Genomic DNA, 19,879 nt, shown 5'->3' with positions numbered 1-19,879 from the left:
TGTCACTGATGGAGGCGGTGATAAGCGCCACAGAGTTAAAGCTTCCTGAGGTGACATTTTATTTTTTTTTTTAATGTTCTAAAACTGTTCTTCCCAGCAACAGCCAGACAGTTTCAGGGCTACAAGCTGTTGACCTGCTTTATCCTCTTATCAAAGTGTTGACACGAATCAGCAACAGAGGAAATTGGCTTTTAGTTGAACATAGTACACCAGGGTTAAGTGTTTTTACTATATTACTGCAGTTTAAATCGTTTAAAAGTAAGTTTTCTGTTTTGTTTTCTTGTTTTTTGGATTATGGCATTAAAAAAACTGATTATGAAGAACCCCCAGTTTACCCATCACTCATTGGCTCATAACGGTGTGCCTTTATTCTGCAAAAGTAACATAGTTCATAAAATCTTTCCTAAACATATTTTTTGATAACCTAAGAATGATATTTAAAAACAAATCAGATTCGTTTCAGTCATGGATTTAATATTGGTTTTCCTAGCAGGTGTAGTTGTTCCCCAACAACCCTTTTTATTTATTTATTTTTTTGGAAAGGCTTCTTAAAATGATGAAACAAAACCTATAACTTATAAGATCCACTCTAAAGATAAAGATCAGAGAGTCTGAGTGTGTCTGGATGTTGTCAGTATGATTCTGTTTCCAGAGTCAGCCGTCCAGGGGAGGTTGAAAGCTTCCGGTGTCTGCAAGAGTTTATGTGGGTGGGCTGCTGTATGTGTGCCGAGGCTGGTCCCAATCAAGACGCCAACCTCCTAACAGACTGTTGCTTCTTTCTCTCTGCAGGACTACTTGGAGTGCATAAGTAACCAGTCTCGACTGGCCTTGAGCTCTGAGGACAAAAAGTCACTATTTGGCAACATCCAGGACATCTACCACTTTAACAGGTACAACACAGAGCGACAGACATAATCAGGAAAATATAATATAATGAATAAGACTGTGTGGCATAAAGCAAAGACACTCAGATTTCCTATATTTGTTGGTTTCTGAATTTTTGGAGATCAGAAACGGAGATCATGTGTCGCTAAATAATTTGGATATTAAATTATTGTGTTTCCTTATTTCACATAACACCCAGTCTTGGTTAAATGGCTCTAATTTCTTCTCATATCATCGGGAATCTTTACTAAAATGACTCATTAGCCAAATATTGCAAAAAAAAAAAATCATTTTAAATTACATTAAAATATATTATTTCCTCACAGGTATAACCGTCTGTGTTATTTTAATGCATCCATTAGCAGCTCTGCTCATTTAAATTTTCGCTTCATGTTTGTACTTTTATGAGAGGTGTATATTACTTTATTAATTGTGTCTCTCATAATTCCCAGGATATGCTGGTGTAATTTCAACTATTCCTGAACATGTTTGACAGCATATTCAGGGGTTAAATACACAACACTCCAATTTTACATCCACAATAGATTTGTGACTTTAACTATTTGCTGCTACTGCAATAAACCATTTAAAATGTGAGTTGCCTGACTGAAATTCAGTTTCACTCTGTTACTGAGTTCTGAGTTACAGATCTGTTTGTGCCACAGATGTTATTCTAATATCGAGAATATTATAAAATATCTCTATTAAATCTACTCTTTTTGTTATGGCATCGCTATGGTCTTAATGGAAAATTACGTTTAATTGGTGCCTCTCCGAAGGGCTAATGAAATATCATAAGCATCATCGTGGTCTAAAAATGATAACCAGCTTCTCACTCAGCTGTAAGATCATCCATCAGCTGCAAAATGTTGCAGTATCTGTTGGGATAGAATGACATTAGACATTAAAATCAACCTGGATTTGCCGCAAAGCTTCTCTAAACGGCTTTGTCTCTCCACTCACCAGTCACTTTATTGGGTACACCTTGCTAGTACCTGGTTGAACCCCCTTCTGAACTGCCTTAATTTTGGTCCATGATGTCGTCACGCAGCTGTTGCACATTTGTCAGCTGCACGTCTATAATGTGACTCTCCCGTTTCACTACATCTTATAGAGCAAAGGTGCTCTACTGCACTGAGATGTGGCGACTGTGGACTGTATACAGTGAACTCATTGTCATGGTCATGAAACCAGCAGTACTTAGGTAGGCTGTGGTGGTTTTAAAACAAGAAGTCAAATAGGTTTAAGGGACCCCCTAAACTGTTACATCACTGTCCGTCTGAATTGTTGATACAAGACGGGATGGATCCAGGCTTTCATGCGGATTACATTATATTCTGACCCTACCATCCAACAATTTTCCGATCTTCCACTGTCTATTTGCATTTGTCCACATATGTAAATGAACCAAGCTGCTGCCATGTGATTGGCTCTTTTTATGACCTCTTTGCCTTAAAGACCAACTGAACAGGTGTACCTAATAAAGTGGATGGTGAGCATAATGTGCCAGCAGCCTCCCCAACACTGAAAATGGACTGTGCCACCTGTTGTTGTTCTATGAAAGGCATTGTTGCAGCAGCCAGGCCTCTAGTGTGTGTGTGTGTGTGTGTGTGTGTGTGTGTGTGTGTGTGTATAATCAGTCCCAGTCTGCATGCTTGTCACCTCTAGTACCGCTCCAGACTGTGTGTTTCAGTGTGTGAGTTTTGTGTTCAGATGAGATGGCAGGTCCAGCATCAGTCATGGTGGTCTGGAGACACAAACATTCACTCCCACCTATTCATTTCTCAGCTGCCCCACACAGTCAAACTGGCCAGTAAACGGAAACATAAAAGCAGTTAAAAGAGGTCACAATGACCTCATGCTTTAGCCATGAAACAATAACTTCAGGAGTGGCTGTTTCTTTCGTTCTTTTTGTCCCTACACTGAATTTACAGCTGCACAACAGGAGCTGCTCCCTGTTTGAATTCATGGAAGTTCTGAATTTGTTCAGTGGCCTATCACCTCATTTTGAACACCGAGATTTTACTCGTGAAATTCAGCACAACTGTTGGAACAATGAACCACGGGAGAGTCATTTATATGTGTGTGTATTCAAGGAAGAAACAAAAGAAGGTATAAAATGTAAATCCCGGGAATACAGTGTTAACTGCTGTGAACTTTTTTGCTTTAGGGATCTTCTTCATGATCTTGAGAAGTGCAACGCAGACCCCGTGGCCATCGCAGAGTGCTTTGTATCCAAGGTAATCAGTTTCACTGTTCACAGTACTGGAAGTAACTGAATACATTTAGTCAAGTGCTGTACTTTCAGGTACTTGAGTACATACATTTTATAATACTTTATATTTTGCTTTTTACCCCCCACTGTATTTATTTAACAGCTATACTTACTTGCTAGTTTCCAGCAAATGCAACATATTGTAATAGTTTAATGCTTTTTAGGCTTATACAAAGAAACAATGTCACAATTCAGATCTTTAGAAGTTGTCCTCTGAATATCTCAGATGCTTTCATTTATATAGCCATTGAGAATATTGTGGAAAAACTAAAGATTTTGAATGAACTTTTACTTGCAGTGGAGTACTTTTGCTTAGTTTTATAGGTTTAAGTAAAGGTCCTAAGTACTACCCTGTACTGTCTGTTTCTTTGCTTGCATGGGCTCTCCTCCTCTGCTTGTTGAAACCTGTCCATACAGCTGCTTTGGACACATGCACACGCACACAGAACAACATCAACGAGACAGAAAATGAGAAACTAGAAATGTGAAATTATCGATACCTTCCTCAAATCAGGTGATGACATTGCTAAAATGAACTTCCTAGAAAGTGCATTGAGGTAAGAAGCATTATTGTGCCGGTGCGAATGTCAGTTTTAAAAGGAACAGCAGGGCGGGGAGGAATGACAGCACCTAATCACCTTTTTGCTTAAGAGGGATAATTGTAGTTTTCATCAAGGAAAATGGACTCAGACTCTGCTCACGGTGTCAGAGGTCCTCTTTTCTGTATGATTCAGCTCCTGCTCTGTCTCTCGGTGCCCTACAAACTGGTGGCACGATTATGTCCCATTATAAAGTGCTGCATACCAGCACTTTGTGTAAAACACTTTGCGTTCCCTCCCTTTCCTTCTGCAATTACACCCAAAACCGCAGAGCAACTGTCTGACCATGTACACACAAAAAAAGTCACAGTTAGTGTCACAGACTCTCTAAATGCAGCAACTGTTGTTGAGACAAGCTGGTTTTATGGCTGCATAATTAACTGAGAGCTATAAACAAACCAGCCTCATGACATCTTGAAACCAGCTGATTAATCTTACAGTTAGCAAAAAGAGGTCTCAAAATAAAATGGCATTCATGTAGGGAAAAGAAGCTTTTTGTTGATGTCTTGGTGTCAGACGATTGTACCGCTTGCAATGTGCAAAAAATCGTGCGATATTTATTGGTTGTTTGTGCAGTGGATAAATTGGGAGACAGCCAGCTTGAGAGCAAGCCTCGGGCTTCTGAAAACACATCCGTACTGCTGACGTACTGCTCTTGTAAGACTCGCAGATACCCATTAAAACCATTTAAAATATTCTGTTTTTACTGGAAGTGGTAGCAGGTTCCTGCCCCGTCTTGCTGTCAGCATTTCTGAACACGGTTTAATTATAGTTGTACGGCAATATGTAAAGCTTCCTCTTCTTCTCACAAAACGCCAGAAATTTCCAGCTCATATCTAACTGGTTGATTGATTCAACTGGTTTCTCTTAAAATGTGTATGTGCGTTATAGTTTCACACCCTGTTACTAAGCCTTAAAGGTTGAAAGCACTATATTTTCACCTTGAAGGGACTAAAACTAGCAATGAACTTGCACACCTGATGTTAGAGTTAAACCCGGGCGCTAACAGTCTCACATTAGGCTCTTCTGTTTAGTGATATTTGTATTGCGAGTGGCTCAAAACGCTTGTTACCGATATTTATTCATGTCTGGATTTCAGTGTGTGTTTGTTTTTAAAGGATTTAGTTTAGTGTAGATTTGTCATCAAGTAGCTTTAATACAGTTGTATAGGGGGGTGGTCAAGAGTTGGACCAGCACCTGGAAATGTTTAGTCTCCACTGACCAACCCACTACTCTAACATTAAGAAGCCACAGTTAGAGCTCTGTGTTTGTGCATGTGTCCTTAATGATATCACAGGCTTCTGGTAAACGGGTTGTAGCTCAAATTCCACTTTATTGCTAAAAAAAAAAAGGTTAGTCAAGGTTTCAAAAACCCTGGAAAACTCCTAAACCTCTCTTTCGCTATCTACAGTGAAATGCACACACTCGGAGACGCACACAAACACTGCTAATACCTTTCTAGTCTCAGCAGCCAAGGATCACATGCAAGCACAATGTTTGAAGAGGAGACAGATCTAGCTGTAAATCTCCGTCTCTCCCTTCTGGATAATTGGCTATCTATCCTCATGTTCTTTTCTGTTTGACTAAACCTTCGCTGTGCTATGTGTTGAGTAAGCCTTTAAAGCATTTTATGGGTTGCTACATGCTGACTGAAGCAAAGAGAGAACAATTACGCTGAATTTTTTTTGGTCCTAATGATCCTCTGAGTTCAGCGCATACCTGATGACTCACTGTGACCAGTCCGGTCTCGTAACAATAAAACCTGCAGCTTTATTACCTTGCTATTAAAGTGATGAGTGGGCGCGTAGCCATCTATCAAACTTAAACTTTTTCTGTCTCCCTGCATACCGATTAGTGGCCGCAGTTCAAATAAGTACAAGTCTTTTCTGTGTAATTTGAATCTTGATCTCTCAGAGAGGTGTGTTTATTTTTCGTGATGTGAAGCAGCTTAAAGTTAATAACTTTTGGATATTTTGACATGATGAGTATATGATTTTAAGATAGCTTATATGTATTTTAAAGGATAGTGTATTATAGGCATGAGTTATTTCAAGGCCTTCTGGTTTCCTGGTTAGGTTCAAAGAGTGTGCACGGACGGGTGTTTTTTGGCATGTCTGCGCTCATGCGTGCGCTCTAAAATTTATATTATATAGCAGACGTTATGCACTTTGTGGTCTTGTGTTCACAGTGCAGGAGGATATTAGGAGTGTGTATTAGGAGTGTGTTGGTTTGTGTCATCAGAAATCGATGGTGGCACATCTGGTTGTGTTTAGGCCTGGTCTGTGGCGGCAGACTGCTGGAGACGTGGAGAAGAGCTCTGCTCTTCAATTAAGAAAGGTTCCCACGAAGCACCTCGGGCTAACAAATCATGGGAGGATGTCTGTGTCTTTATGTACGTGTTCTTCTGTTCAGTATATTTTGGTGGGATATACTGTGTGCATGAGGTAGATTGACTCTTTGCTTCCAGCTGATTGGACGTCGTATTTAGTTCAAATCAAAACACGCACACATCCAAAGTGGGTACGTGCTCGAAGTTTATTAAGAATCCAGCGATCACATTGTCCTGGTTCATAATGTGCACTCTTTCACACACATGCAGAGCAAACTTCTTCTGCATGTTTATGCTAACACTTCCTGAAAGCTGTACACATCCTGCACCCTACTAGTGATTACGGACACAAATGGAGTTCAGTTACATTCTCACGTTACGCAAGAGAAACGAGTTTATCACAAGGCCTCCAAGAGAATATGATAAAGGGGAGCGATGAAGAGGAAGCGCTTGCAGGGAGAAAGGAGGGATCGAGGAGAAGAGAATATCCATAAGAGATTGGTGAAGAGAAGATATCAAAATGTGTTGTAGAAATAATCGTCGGGAGCAGGCAGGGATGATGGGAGGATGAGAGCAAAGAGGTTTAGACTAGCTTTGATAACTCATGCTGTCTTTGATGTCTTTGATGTTCAGGGAGGTATGCGAGGTGGGAAAAGTCTCAGTTAAAAGGGAGGTGGGTAAGGTACGAGGGGATATTTAATCTGAGTGCTCAGGGCTGTTGGGATAAACAGAGAATTAAAGGCCAGGATGGAAGCTAATCATAAGCTACAGGGATGAGGTTCAATTAGGATCAGTGAACGAAGGAAGAGTGGAAGCCTTGTCTGTGGGCTTTAAGTAAACATGAAATAACCCAATTCATCAAAGTGGACACAATCCACTGCAGATGTATTATAACCACTGATTAAACAGGCGAAAAAGCATGTGGATACATATTGACCTGTAAGGGATTATGCAGTACCACAGCTTTCCTGTCTGAGCCCATTTAATCACAGCCGCACATACTTTAAGTTACTGCTAATAATTTGGCTAGTAGTGCTGCTGGGTTTAATTTGAATGTATTCGCTCTTGCGTCGTGTGTTTTCAAATCATATCAATCTGCATGATATGAAAACCCATTAGAGCCATCTTCCTTGTCTTCCTCAACAAGCTTTGCTTTTTGACTTTCTGCCCTGCATAAACAAGATTTTTGTTTTAATCACTATCTTGCTTTAAAATCTGTATTTTCACAGAGAAATTATTGCTCTGAGAAAACAGAGCAGCACAGTCTGCAAATAAAACTATAATAGCACCAAGGAGTTGTGCAACACTGACAAAAACAAATGCCGACCTCGTGTGACTGTTGTGAGCCAGCTAATTCTTTTTTCAAAGACCTAAAATTGGGCAGACAGACATGATATTATTAGTAAATTGCACAAATCCAGACCAAATGCTCAGAGGTGTGATTGTTCTCCTCACAGACTTACAAGATATTTTGCTACCACATAATAAAGTGTCAAAAAAAAACAGTCAAAGCAAACTCCACACTATCTCAACAACTATGCAGTTGCCAGTGCCATAAAATCCGGGCATTAATTCCCCTCCCCTTTCATCTGGTATAATCATCAGGTCAGCTTTGGTTAATACCTCTAAAATTATATACTTTCCCATCGGCTGTTGATGACATGGTGGACTTTACACCTGCTAAGTTGCTCTGTGTTAGCATTTTTATTGTTGGCTTCTTACCATTATCAACACCAGCATTTAACTCAAAGTACAGGTTTGTGCTTTCGCTTTGCTATGCACCTTCATGCATCCACTAAGATACAGTGCCAACAAGTGTGACATGACATCATACCGTCTGACACGTTTCTCCTCTACACTCCTCAGTCTGTCTCGTTTCATGTTACAAAGCTGCATCGACTCATTTGCTCTTTTTGTTGTTGTGTTTTACAGAGTCAGGAGTTCCACATTTATACCCAGTACTGCACCAACTACCCACGGTGAGAAAGCTACGCCCTGTGTGTGACCAACCATGCTTATTCACTAATGGGGCCCACTGTAGAATTGTTAAGTCATCCTGATCTCACCTTCACATGCCATCTTCCCAGCATCTCACATAGCTCTATTGTGTATGTTGTTCAATGCATTACCTTATCCCCCCTTTCTGATGAGCTGACACTCTCTATAGAAGCCTCCTCAGCAGGAGTCAGAGTGTCTACTGTCAGTTGTGCCTCAAGGTCTCTCTAAATCCCTCCCTTCTTCTTTCAGTTTTTTCTTCTTTTCCTTTATTGGTGTCCTATTGACAGAGTTACAGCCCACATACTGACAGACAGGGTATTAAAGTTGTCACCTTATCATAGCTAATGCTGTTAATGTTTTATCCTGCTTTGTCTGAGTGCCTCAGTTCCATGGTGCACCTGTGTGTTACAATGTACGGGGCTTTTTGTGTCAATTTCTATATTGTGTGTAATTAAATGAACTGAAATATGATGCAGTTCTTCCTGCCATGACACAGAGCACCTTTAAAACACTGATAAAAAGGCATAAGAAGGAGGAAATGCATATAATCTAATGATGACTAATTGAATGTTCTCTGTGTGTGTGTGTGTGTGTGGGGGGGGGGGTCTGTTGTCAGCTGTTTAAGATAGACTTTCTCCTACATCCACACCACAGCTGGTGACCCCTATCAAGGTCACACACGACACACACAGACTCATACACAGACTGGGAGACACTTACATATGCACAGACACACACACACGAGCTGTAGATGTATCATGGTCATACTGAGCTCAGAGGTCAGGTTTCCTCCAGAACAATGTGAGGCCTGTGTGGAGCTGCGCTGGAATTTAGACATGCAGACATGCACATGAGTGCACACACACTTACACAAGACACAGAAGAAAGAGACAAGTTCACAACTGTCTTCCTCTGTCTTTTTCCACTGTGCGTGTGTGTACACATAAACTCAAACACATACAGCCTCCATTGGGTAGTGAAAAAGTTCTTTATTCTTCAGTAGGTCAGACAGCAAATGAGCTCCACCGAGCAGTAAATGTGGTTTTACGAGGCTGTAGAGTGGTACAATATGTTGCAAAAATTAGTTGATACAGGCCAAGCTAACAATAAAAGCATCAAATACGCAAATAGAAACTGATATTTGAGATTCTGGCCCTATTTTTGAATAAAAGACTCAGCAGACCAGGCAGCATTTTTCCAATCTTCTGTTGAACAGTTTTGGCAAGGCTGTGCGAGTTGTAGGCTCGGGTTTCTGTTCTTATCTTAAACAAGTGGCAGCCAGCGTGGCCTTCTGCTGATTTGGCTCATCTGCTTCAACGTTGTGCATTCAGAGATGCTCTTCTGCATGCCATGGCTGTAGGGAGTGGTAATCGCCTTGAAGCAGTCTTTCCACTCCAAAAACTGCCACTCACTTTGTATTTTCTCTTTTGTTCTGACTGTTGCCTGTAAAGCCTAGAGATGGTTGATCAGTAGATCTGGTATTGCTGAAATACTCAGCTCAATCCAAACAACTATGCCATGTTCAAAATCCTCATTCTGATGCTCGATTTGAAGATCAGCAGGCTATCTTGACCATGTCTACTTGCCTAAATGCATTAAGTTGCTGCCTTGTCATTGACTGATTAGATGGTGTTAATGAGCAGTTGAACAAGTGTACCTAATAAAATGCCCAATGACTGTAGCATGATAGCGGGACACAAATTTGGCTTATTTTTGTATGCATTTGCAAATGTACGTGCACACAGTGTATGGCTGCCAGAGCTTCAAGAATAATAAACCTCATGGAAAAAGTACACATAACAGCTCAGATATCATATTGTGTATTAATTTACATACCTCACTGTGTTATTCAGAATTAGCATAATATTAATTTAACCACATTGTTCAAGCGAAAAACTGAAAGAGAATCTCTCAGTCCTCCTTAAATGTTTTTATCAGGGCACATACCGATCCCTGTTATGTCTCTCACTCTTGGTTAATAATCCCTTTGTGTTTGGGTGATATATAATTTTTTTTTTTTCCGCCTCCTTCAGTTTTACTTGACAGCTCTCACTCGTCATCGCTGTCAAATTACAGTTTCCTGCAATTCTCATCTTATTTGCTGCTTTTTGTCTCCACAGGTCTGTTGCTGTGCTCACAGAATGCATGAGAAACAAGGCGTTGGCCAAGTTTTTCCGCGAGCGCCAAGAATCTCTGAGGCACTCCTTGCCCCTGGGCTCCTACCTGCTCAAGCCAGTGCAGAGAATCCTCAAGTACCATCTACTATTGCATGTACGTCTTTTTTGTCTAGCCCAGAGCGCGCGCGCGCGCGCGCACACACACACACACACACACACACACACACACACACACACACACACATAATGTCATCCAAACAGTTAGTCTTTACCCACAAAAATGTGAGAGCAGCCATAATTATTATTATTATTTTAACCTATTCCAGTGCGAATGCAAGTCTACGGTTAAGTAACTGAGCTGAGATTCCAGCCCACCTCTGATGGAGAAGCCAAATGTTTAGACATATGGTGCTCAGTATGCATGTTCCTGTGTGTCTGTGTGGTTGCATTACACTGCATGCATTGTTGTTATGAACACAAAACAAAACATAGTAGTATGAACATGCTCATGAATGTTTTGCTTTCATTGTGTGCCAATTCCAATTGGCAGCATTTAAAAAAAATATATATATATATATTATTATTTTTTTTTTTTTTTTTTTAATTTATTTATTTGTGCCACCTGTGCAGGAGATAGCCAACCACATGGAGAAGGACACAGAGACCTATGAGGTCGTACAGGAAGCCATAGACACCATGCAGAGAGTGGCGTGGCACATCAATGACATGAAGAGGAAGCACGAGCACGCTGTGAGGTTGCAGGTACAGCGAGCTCTCTCACATACATTAAAATTGCGACTGAACCTTTCCATAAATCATTACATGGATGACGTGTGATGGCGTCTCCTGCGTGCGTTCCACAAGTAAACAGCTACAATACTTTGAAAACCTTTCAAGGAACAAATTGTTTTAGCGTTCTGCGCAACAGTTATGTGAACTCCAGGTTTGAATCGGCCAAGGCCCCGATGCTCCCCGCATCTTACACAAGTCAGTGCATTTTCCACTGGGCTAATGATGGCCTTGCATAAGGAGGACACATAAAAGGGAAGCTTGTTTCTTTTATCTGCTCGGGGGACAGAATGGTCTGATGAATGCAGGAATGTGGGGGAACAATTTCCGTAAGAGTCTGAAGGAAGTATTTGCTTCATAAAAATGGTCAGTTTATGCTTGTTTTGTAATTTTCTTCCCTTTTAATTTTCTAAACATTTATTTAGGCTTCAGTGTGTTTGTCCTTCCACCCAGTAACCTTGTTCAGGTCATTTAACACTCTGTTTTCGTCTGTATTTCTTGTTTTTTTTTTTGATAAGTTGAGTTGTCTCATCGTATTTATTTTTTGTGCTCCAGTTTGGCAACACAAATATGCTTAGTTTTTTCTTTGTTTTTTTCCTCAATTTCGTCACAAGGGCATGATTGTGTGTCCCCCTTCTTGCTGTTACCATGTTTAACTCTCGTTACTCTGTAACCCTGTGATTGCTGCAGGAAATCCAGAGCCTTCTTACCAACTGGAAGGGCCCTGATCTGATTGGCTACGGAGAGCTGGTCCTTGAAGGAACATTTCGTCTGCAGCGTGCCAAAAATGAACGAACACTCTTCCTCTTTGACAAACTTCTATTAATAACTAAGAAACGAGAAGAAACCTACACGTACAAGGCTCACATCCTGGTCAGTGACGCAGCTTGGAGAACTTCATGCCCTGAAGAAATGCTAAGGATTTCAATGCTTGTGCTCCGTATTGTAACACTACTTCCTGCCTGTCTCTTGTAGTGCTGTAATCTGATGCTGGTGGAAGTCATCCCTAAAGAACCACTGAGTTTCAGTGTGTTTCACTACAAGAACCCCAAACTACAACATACAGTTCAGGTATAGCAACATTACATAAGAGAAGACATGTCAAACCAGACACCAAACACCCTTTGAATTTAATTACACGTTTGAAAATGTAGCTACGAGCGACATCGTGCAAGTCAGAAGTTGTGATGGTTGTCGCTTCGTGATTTGCAGCTGTCTTATTGTTTTGTATTTAGTCCAGGCTCACGTCACGGAGCTGTTCAGACACGTAGACTGTTTAAAGGCTAACGGTAGCCATTGTTGTTTCCTAATAACTGTTTTTCGACGAGCGCTGAAAAAGAAAGCTAATATGTGTTATGCAACAAAGCTGCTCTCCAGTTCTTAAGGATTTAACCCAAACCTTTTGAACTGTATTTAAAATACATGTATGAGATTATCTCTTCTGTGATGTTGTGCTATCTGCCTGCAGGCTAAATCCCAGCAAGACAAACGCATGTGGATCTTACACCTCAAGAGACTCATACTTGAAAACCATCCTGCCAAAATCCCTGCCAAGGTAAGAGGAGCTTATCTCCTGACAGGCCCCATCTTTATTCAAAGATTTTGTAACTGCTCTGAGCGGGATGTGCTGAAAATGTCACTCCCTCCTACTCACTCCATCTCTCTTACTTTCTCATATTCCCTTATCCACCTATCCTGCTTTTACACTTTCTAGCGTCTTCCTATCAGCATTCATCATCAGTTTTTAATGAATTCTTTTTATTCTATGTTATTCTGTTTTGGCTTTTTTTGTAATGTTTTATTGGGGTTATTCCTAAATTTTTGTATTTAATTTTAAGTTGTAAGTAAAGTATATTTATGAAGCACTTTGTGGCTACACATCTGTGAAAAGCACTTTGAACATAAACTTTACTATCTCTTCATCTGGCTTTTGACACGTGCAGCAAAAACTAAGACTTTTCAGAGAAAGTAAAGAGTGTCCATGAAGAGGCTCCTTTGATAAGTTTCAACTTGAACTGTAACGTGAATACAGTAATATGGTGCCACCTAGTGTCAAAATGCATTTAAAAAAAAATGCATGCATTTTTTTCTAATCCAAACTTGTCTTCTTGCAGTTCTACTAAAGTAGTTGAATTGTAATTAATTTAATAATTATTATCAATAATTCAATATTCTTGCATTCAAAGCAAAAAAAAGGGAAAATTATTGAGAATGACAAAGATCCTCACCAAAGCACTAAATTTTTAACGCAGCTTATCAAAAAAGACTCAATTGCAACAAAGTGTTTAAGTTATTCAAAAGACTTCATCCTAATTTTTTTTGTTGTTGTTTCCGAATTCCAGGCCAAACAAGCTATTTTGGAAATGGATGCGACACGTAAGTACCAATTTCTAAATTAGTGATCATTTATTAAAATTGTACCTTTGGTATATTTTAGTCTAATGTTCTTTTTGCTGCAGGTATAAAAAAAAAAATTAAATATTCATTTATCACTTATTTGTTTTCCTCTACTGACATTTTTTTCCCCAGATCATCCCGGGTTTCACTATACCCCCGACGGTGAAAAGAAGGATTCCCCTCAAACCAAGGAAGGCCCCACTCCTCGCAGAGGGCGCAGGAAAGGTGAGAAAAGTCTCAGTCAATATTGTGTTGAGCAAAAATTATGTTTCATAGCTTAGTGTGTAAAATAAATACAAATTAAAGGAATTGAACACACATCTAAAATTTATCATATATTTATTTTTCTGTCTTCCCAGAACCTCTGTCCAAATTACTGAAGAATGCTAAGCAGAATGCAGCCAATGCAGACGGTGAAAAAGTGAGTCATGCAAACACAAACCAGGAGTCGGTGTACACACACTCGTGAACAAATTTTACTTAACCCAAAATGTGTTCCTTCTCCATGCAGCGAACAAGTCTAGGTGCCACACTGCTTTCTCCAGTGTCCCAGCTGGCTCTGGGCACAATTGGCCGCAGCCGTAGCCTCATCAACCAATCACAGGAGTCCTTAGATCCTGGCGATCACTATGACCACAGTGACCGGGAGGAAGGGGAGGAGTCACATCAGCAGGACGCTGACGATGAGGATGACAGTGGTCTGGTGGGTTTTGGCTACCTATAATTGTGCACTATATTTAAATTTGCCAAAAATATCCCTGTGAAATTCGGGGTTACATGAAAATCCCCCAGTTTGTTTCCATGTTAATCCAGTCTTTCAAACATATTGGTAATACTCTAAATTCTGCATTCAGGGAGGCGGAAAGAGGCTGCGGGTGCCTGGCAAAGGCAGTAGAAAGAGGCTGAACCCTCAGGCTTCTGTTGATAGCATTGAACAGTGGAAAGCTTTCAACATGAGTTCAGCAGACCTACAGGTACAGTATCAATTTGGAGCTAATGAGAGATGCAATATAAAATTGTACTGGATCTCAGATTTTTCAGCTGCTTCAGTCACGTGCAATACAAATGATCTCTGCTGTCCTTCAGAGAGCCAGAGAATCCCTTGTACGGGACGGAAGTCACCACCCACCACTCCTCAGGACACCACACGTGACAGAGGAGCCTCCAGACTCCCCCATTCCCTCTGTAATAGTAACAGAAAGTGACCCGTCAGTGAGGAACATTTGGGCAGACCATCAGGCTCGCAGGGCAATGTTCCCCACCCGCCAGAGAACAATGCAGCCTGACGATGAAGACGAGGACATCTACCAGATGTTTGTTCCCACAGAGCCAAACGGACAAGAGCCAGAGGTGCCTTCAGAGAGATCAGAAGCTCCCTCATCGCCAAGGACCGCTCGGCCCTGCAGCTGGCATGTTGAACAGGTGCCCACGGTGCAGGTTGAACCTCCACCCAGCGGTAGCAGAGTCCTGCGGAGGGCAAGCAGTGCCGGGGAGAAGGCTACAGAGCCTCGAGAGAGCCCCGAAGATGACCAGGCCGGTCACAGCAAAATGGAAGTGATCCACACTGAATCATCCAGCAATGATATATCTGGATCATCTTCAGCTGAGCAGCTGACAATGGATGATATTGAAAATGTTTATGACAATATCAGCTATGAGGACCTAAAGAGCATGGGACTCATCAGAAGAGACCCTGAAGAAAGCCAGTCGCAGAAAGATGCTTCTACAGATGCACAGCGTTCCCGGAGTGAGGCAGAGAAAACAGTCAATGTTCCAGAGGTCAAAGAGTCTATGTCCAAACCAGACAGTTTGCCAGAGGACCATAAGTCACTAACACAAGAGGGGAAGTCATTTGGGACATGTGAACTCAAAATAGTGGAGGAGGAGAATATCTATGACACAATCTGTTTTAGGGATCCGCCATCAACCGAGGTCATGGAAAAAAATGAAGGTGATAAATTAAAAGAAGAGAGGAACAGTGTGCTGCTTAGAGCATTTGTTTCTGAGCAGAGCTCCCACTTTAGAGAGGATGAAGGACCAGCCCCCTGCCTTGCCCCATGTTCTTCTGAGCCCGATCTTTCATCTTCTTCCACCTCTGAGACCTTTTCTCAGAAAGGAGATAAGATGTCCGAGCAGGTCGATGAACTCTGGAACGACTTGGAAAACTACATCAAGAAAAACGAGAAGAAAGCTGATCGACTTCCTGCTGCATTCCCAGTGAGTGCCAGCGAGTCGCCGAAGAAGACCTCGTCTGTCAAAAAAAGCCCTGTGAAGAGCACTCCTGTAAATACTCATGCAGCCTGTGCACCCACCAGTTCCCCAACACATCAACCTAAGCCCCCACCTGTCACTGCCACACTCTCATTCACCATCCCACTTATCAACCTTCCTGAACAAAGTGAAGGTACCACTGAAGAAGAAACCCACAGCCCTTCTCCTGCATCACGCCCCCTTCCTGTCACCCCAGAGCCCGTCCCAGGAACCGTGAAGAGCATCCGCAACCGACTGGCTCGTCTAAGCAGCGGCAGCTTTCGCCTGGAGGATGACGATCTGGTGGAGCTTCCCCAGCGAAACATCTCTCAGAGAGAAAATTCCCTCAAGGACCTTCACAGTTTGTTCCCAGGGGAGCTGGCAGGTCTGGACTCACCCCTGGCATCCTCCTCTCTCCTGCTGGGTGAGTCTGTGGACTTTCCCCTGGAACTGATGGACAAAACTAAGAGCCGTGTGTTCCTCATGGCACGCCAGTATAGCCAGAAGATTAAGAAAGCAAACCAGCTGCTTCGCATGAGGAGCATGGACCCTGGAGACTCTTGCAGTCGTGCCAGAGCAGAGAAGAAACAGAAAGATCTCGCAGCCATCTTAGAGGAGAAGAAACAAGGAGGTGCAGCCATAGGTAAAAAATAATAATAATAATTCTCAGATGCTAGAGTATAGGTTTAAATTTGTTTCCATTTTGTGTTTCAGTGGGTAGAAATCTGTAGATCACCTATTCAAATAGCCATAATTTGACAATACAGCCCTTCTCTGGCAGCTCTCCTCTCCAACCAGACCAGCACAAACAAATGCAGTCACTTCATATGTGAATGAGGGTAGTAGCTTCCCTGTGCAGGAGAAGAAATGCGAGCTCAGAATTCAGCTCGAGGCCAAAACAGTTACAGTGTCACCATCTGACATATTTTGCCAGCAGGCCCTCTTTTAACATATCCAGTTGTTGGCAAAGCTGGAATAGCAGTTGATTCAAGTTTTTCATTGTCTCAATGGATTCACTTTTAAAACAACCAATAGGATTTTTTTTTTTTAATGAAATGCCAATGATTGGCCAAAGGTGAGCTATAGATGTCTCGTTTCCTATTGAGACCACTTAAATTATATTTTGTTGAAGTTATTATTGAATATTTGTCCAGTGAGAGCCAAAAATCTGAGTTTTAAGATGCTCAAAATATGGTTTGAGCAAAAAATGGTGCCTTTATTGTATACCAGTGCTGTTAGTTTATGAGCAAAAATGCAAACATGCCTCACTCACACTTCTTTTGCATCATTTTTTTTCTCCCATCTTAAGGTGCAAGGATAGCAGAGTACTCCCATCTGTATGACCAGGTGATGTTTAAAGATTCCTCCAGTCCAACCTCTGCTACCCCACATCACTCCCATCCAGGTCTGTCATCTTCTCCGTCCATGCCTGAGACCTCTCTGGAAGAGGACTGGCTCCACTCCACCTACAGCAACGGAGAGCTGGCCAGCTTTGTCTCCTCGTCTAGCGAGGTGGGAGAGGCTCGAGCATCTTCTACCCCTCAGCGCAGGCTTACTTCAGCCTGCTCCACCCCTTCTTTCTTCCCTCCATCTCCGACCAGTCCACCGGCACAGAGATGGAGCTCGTGCATTTCCGCGCCTATTGAGAAAGAAGAGCACGTGTACAGCTCCATTAAGAGACATCCTTCCTTTAATGCACCATCTTTGCCCGCAAAGTCCTCCCCTTCTGCTCAGTCAGTCAGTTCTACTGGCAGCCAACAGCAGGAGAAGTCTGGACTTAAATGTAACGGACTCGATGTAGATCGATCCACAAACAGACTTCATGGTCCAAGTCTAGGCCGAGCTGGCCGGCAAAGTAGCCTCCCAGAGCGGTCTACCCAGGGGCTTTCAGACCTCACTTTACACGATGGCCAAAAGGTGGTGGTCCTGAATCGGGCTTCTGCACTGAGCATACTCACCGCTACCCAGAACTACTTGGCCAACTTCAAGGACAATGGGGAAGATGACGATGACTATGTCGAAATCCGCTCAGAGGATGAGAGTGAACAACAGCGTGACAGGTTGTCGCAGAAGAACGGCAGCTCAGCCGCTCTTGCCGGTCAGAATCGGGGCGTTATCCAGTCTCAGAGTCTACCGTGCACCCCAATCCGCTCCTGCGACCCGCTGAGACCTTTGGACCACGAGCATTTGGAAAAATACCTGTGGAACGAGCCGCAGCAGAGCCAGCCCAACATCGTCCAGTCTCTGAGGGAGAAGTTTCAGTGTCTGAGCTCCAGCAGCTTTGCCTGAGGCTGTGTGTCAACTAAAAAGCCAAATCTATATCAACAAAGGGAACAATGCTGCTTGGCCTTGACTGCCCTACATCTTAAAACACAAAGAAATGTAAAGCAAATATAACACAACTCTCAGTGTAGATCAGCCATATTTGTAATGACATGTTAATGCCTTCGCCTTCTGTTACAGTGCTTTGAAGTTTAACATAATAGGTGACCATTAACGGTCAAAACGCCACATCAAAGCTTGCATGTAAGCTGCCTTAGCACTTCCGGAGATCGGGGTGGGTGGGTGAGGGGTCGCTAGAACAAAGCAAAGTTCTCAGTTGTCTGTAAAAGGAGTCCAGTGTGACTGAAAAGATTTTAATATTCAAACTCTTTGATTGCTTTTTGTGTTGAACCTTATAGACATAACTGGTGTCATATGAACTGTTGTACAGTAGTTCAGGATACTGACTGAAATGTACTCTCTTCTGTGCTCAAGGTCTTAGACTTAGACTCAAACATCTAGTGGACTTTGACAGATTGTGTCAGTAGTACCTCTTCAGTGGTGTTCTTAAGGTTAATTTTAACTGCACTTTCATCTCTAGTTAATATTTACCTATATAGGAGAGGTGGCCCAGATTCGTGGCTAGTTTTAAAAAAAAATTTGCTTACACTATCAAACCGTTCCAAACAAGCAGCTATACAAATATACAGTTCAGATTCGCAGTCTTCACATGTGCTACTCAGGCTAGTTTTTCACCTTTAGGTGGCTAATACAAGACCCAATAGGTTAAGTATGACTAAACATAGACTTGTAAGTCTATTTGAAGTTATTGTACGTCACTCTGCCTACCACCTTTCTAGGGTATCGTGCTTTAAAAATTGAGAAGATGCTGATATTTTAGATGATCAATAAGAAATATAGGATTAAATATTTATTTTGAATCTGTGAGCAAATCGGAAATGTTTTTTACGTGTTAATGTCTGGGGCCATCCATCGTGCACAGCTTAAATGTTCATCTCAATAAATAAATTGTGCGTGTGTGTGGATTTTTTTTTTTTTTATATATTATAATTTAACCTTTGCTTTTAAGAGGGACCACAAAGGAAAGGATTAAGGAGATTTACTACAGTACTGTATATGGTGTAGTTTTTTTTTTTTGTTTTGTTTTTTTTAATTGATCATCATCTGTTTACCTAGTTTACGTCTTGGGGCACTCCCAACTGTCACACTACTGATATTACATCCTCACTCCCAGAAAGTCACCTCGACAATTCGTCAAGTTTTTTCTTTCCCATCAAAGCAAACCCAAGATTTATGCCACACTTGTTTAATTTCTGAATGTCCTATTTATTTGAAAGCATCCCTCTGTTACTGCCCCGTGTCACTATTACTGCGAGCCACCGACTGGTTGTAAATGAAAGAATATATTTATTGAAAGAGTTTTATTATTATTTAGGAGCTCACAAAATTTGTATCAAATACTGTGAATATTATCCGAAAATGTTTCTATCACGCACTGCTTGATAAATACTCACGAAAATGAAAACCACACAAACATTTAAAAAGCACAAGATTGTGGCCTGTTGTTCATGTCAGGAGAACTGCGTCAAACACAAGTTAGGAATATGAAGTATTTTTGTTCCATTGTACATTTTTGTCCTGTTTCACTGGTGGGGATTGTCAGTTTTCATTTACTTTTTTTTTCTTTTTTTGCACTTTTTTTTTGTCCTTTTTTTTTTTTTTTACGTTGAATTTGTAAACACTTTGTAAAGATGTACATTTTAGGAATGTTATTCTTCTATGCCATAGGTATGCTTTTTAATGCTTTGTTTAAGTTAAGTCTACTGTATTTTTTTAACTGGCTAGATGTCGTGGCTCAACAAACTATGTTTGAGGTAATAAATACAGATTGAACTCACCTTTGCGTGTGTGGTTTTTTTTTTTTTTTTGGTTTTTTTTTTTCCCCTCTTGTTATCTC

The 19,879-nt window shown here is 41.4% G+C and overlaps 1 protein-coding gene across 3 annotated transcripts in view; it reads left to right on the top strand.

Annotated features, from left to right (window-relative positions):
- Positions 1 to 19,024, top strand: part of LOC308396448 (pleckstrin homology domain-containing family G member 1) — a 59,389-nt gene extending 40,365 nt beyond the window's left edge. For all 3 annotated transcript variants that reach the window (XM_080881757.1, XM_080881759.1, XM_080881758.1), the window contains exons 3-17: positions 790 to 890; positions 3,056 to 3,125; positions 8,021 to 8,067; positions 10,207 to 10,357; positions 10,834 to 10,965; positions 11,683 to 11,865; positions 11,968 to 12,063; positions 12,461 to 12,547; positions 13,335 to 13,368; positions 13,522 to 13,614; positions 13,749 to 13,810; positions 13,901 to 14,092; positions 14,244 to 14,363; positions 14,476 to 16,282; positions 16,949 to 19,024. In XM_080881757.1, coding sequence (XP_080737883.1) covers positions 790 to 890; positions 3,056 to 3,125; positions 8,021 to 8,067; positions 10,207 to 10,357; positions 10,834 to 10,965; positions 11,683 to 11,865; positions 11,968 to 12,063; positions 12,461 to 12,547; positions 13,335 to 13,368; positions 13,522 to 13,614; positions 13,749 to 13,810; positions 13,901 to 14,092; positions 14,244 to 14,363; positions 14,476 to 16,282; positions 16,949 to 17,928 — 4,155 coding nt within the window. In that variant the 3' untranslated portion in view covers positions 17,929 to 19,024. The remainder of the gene's footprint in view (positions 1 to 789; positions 891 to 3,055; positions 3,126 to 8,020; positions 8,068 to 10,206; positions 10,358 to 10,833; positions 10,966 to 11,682; positions 11,866 to 11,967; positions 12,064 to 12,460; positions 12,548 to 13,334; positions 13,369 to 13,521; positions 13,615 to 13,748; positions 13,811 to 13,900; positions 14,093 to 14,243; positions 14,364 to 14,475; positions 16,283 to 16,948) is intronic.
- The last annotated feature ends 855 nt before the right edge of the window (positions 19,025 to 19,879 follow it).

This window comes from Rhamphochromis sp. 'chilingali' (assembly GCF_963969265.1).
Source record: "Rhamphochromis sp. 'chilingali' genome assembly, chromosome: 5".
In the NCBI taxonomy this organism is placed as follows: Eukaryota; Metazoa; Chordata; class Actinopteri; order Cichliformes; family Cichlidae; genus Rhamphochromis; species Rhamphochromis sp. 'chilingali'.
This window is presented reverse-complemented; position numbering and strand designations above follow the sequence as displayed.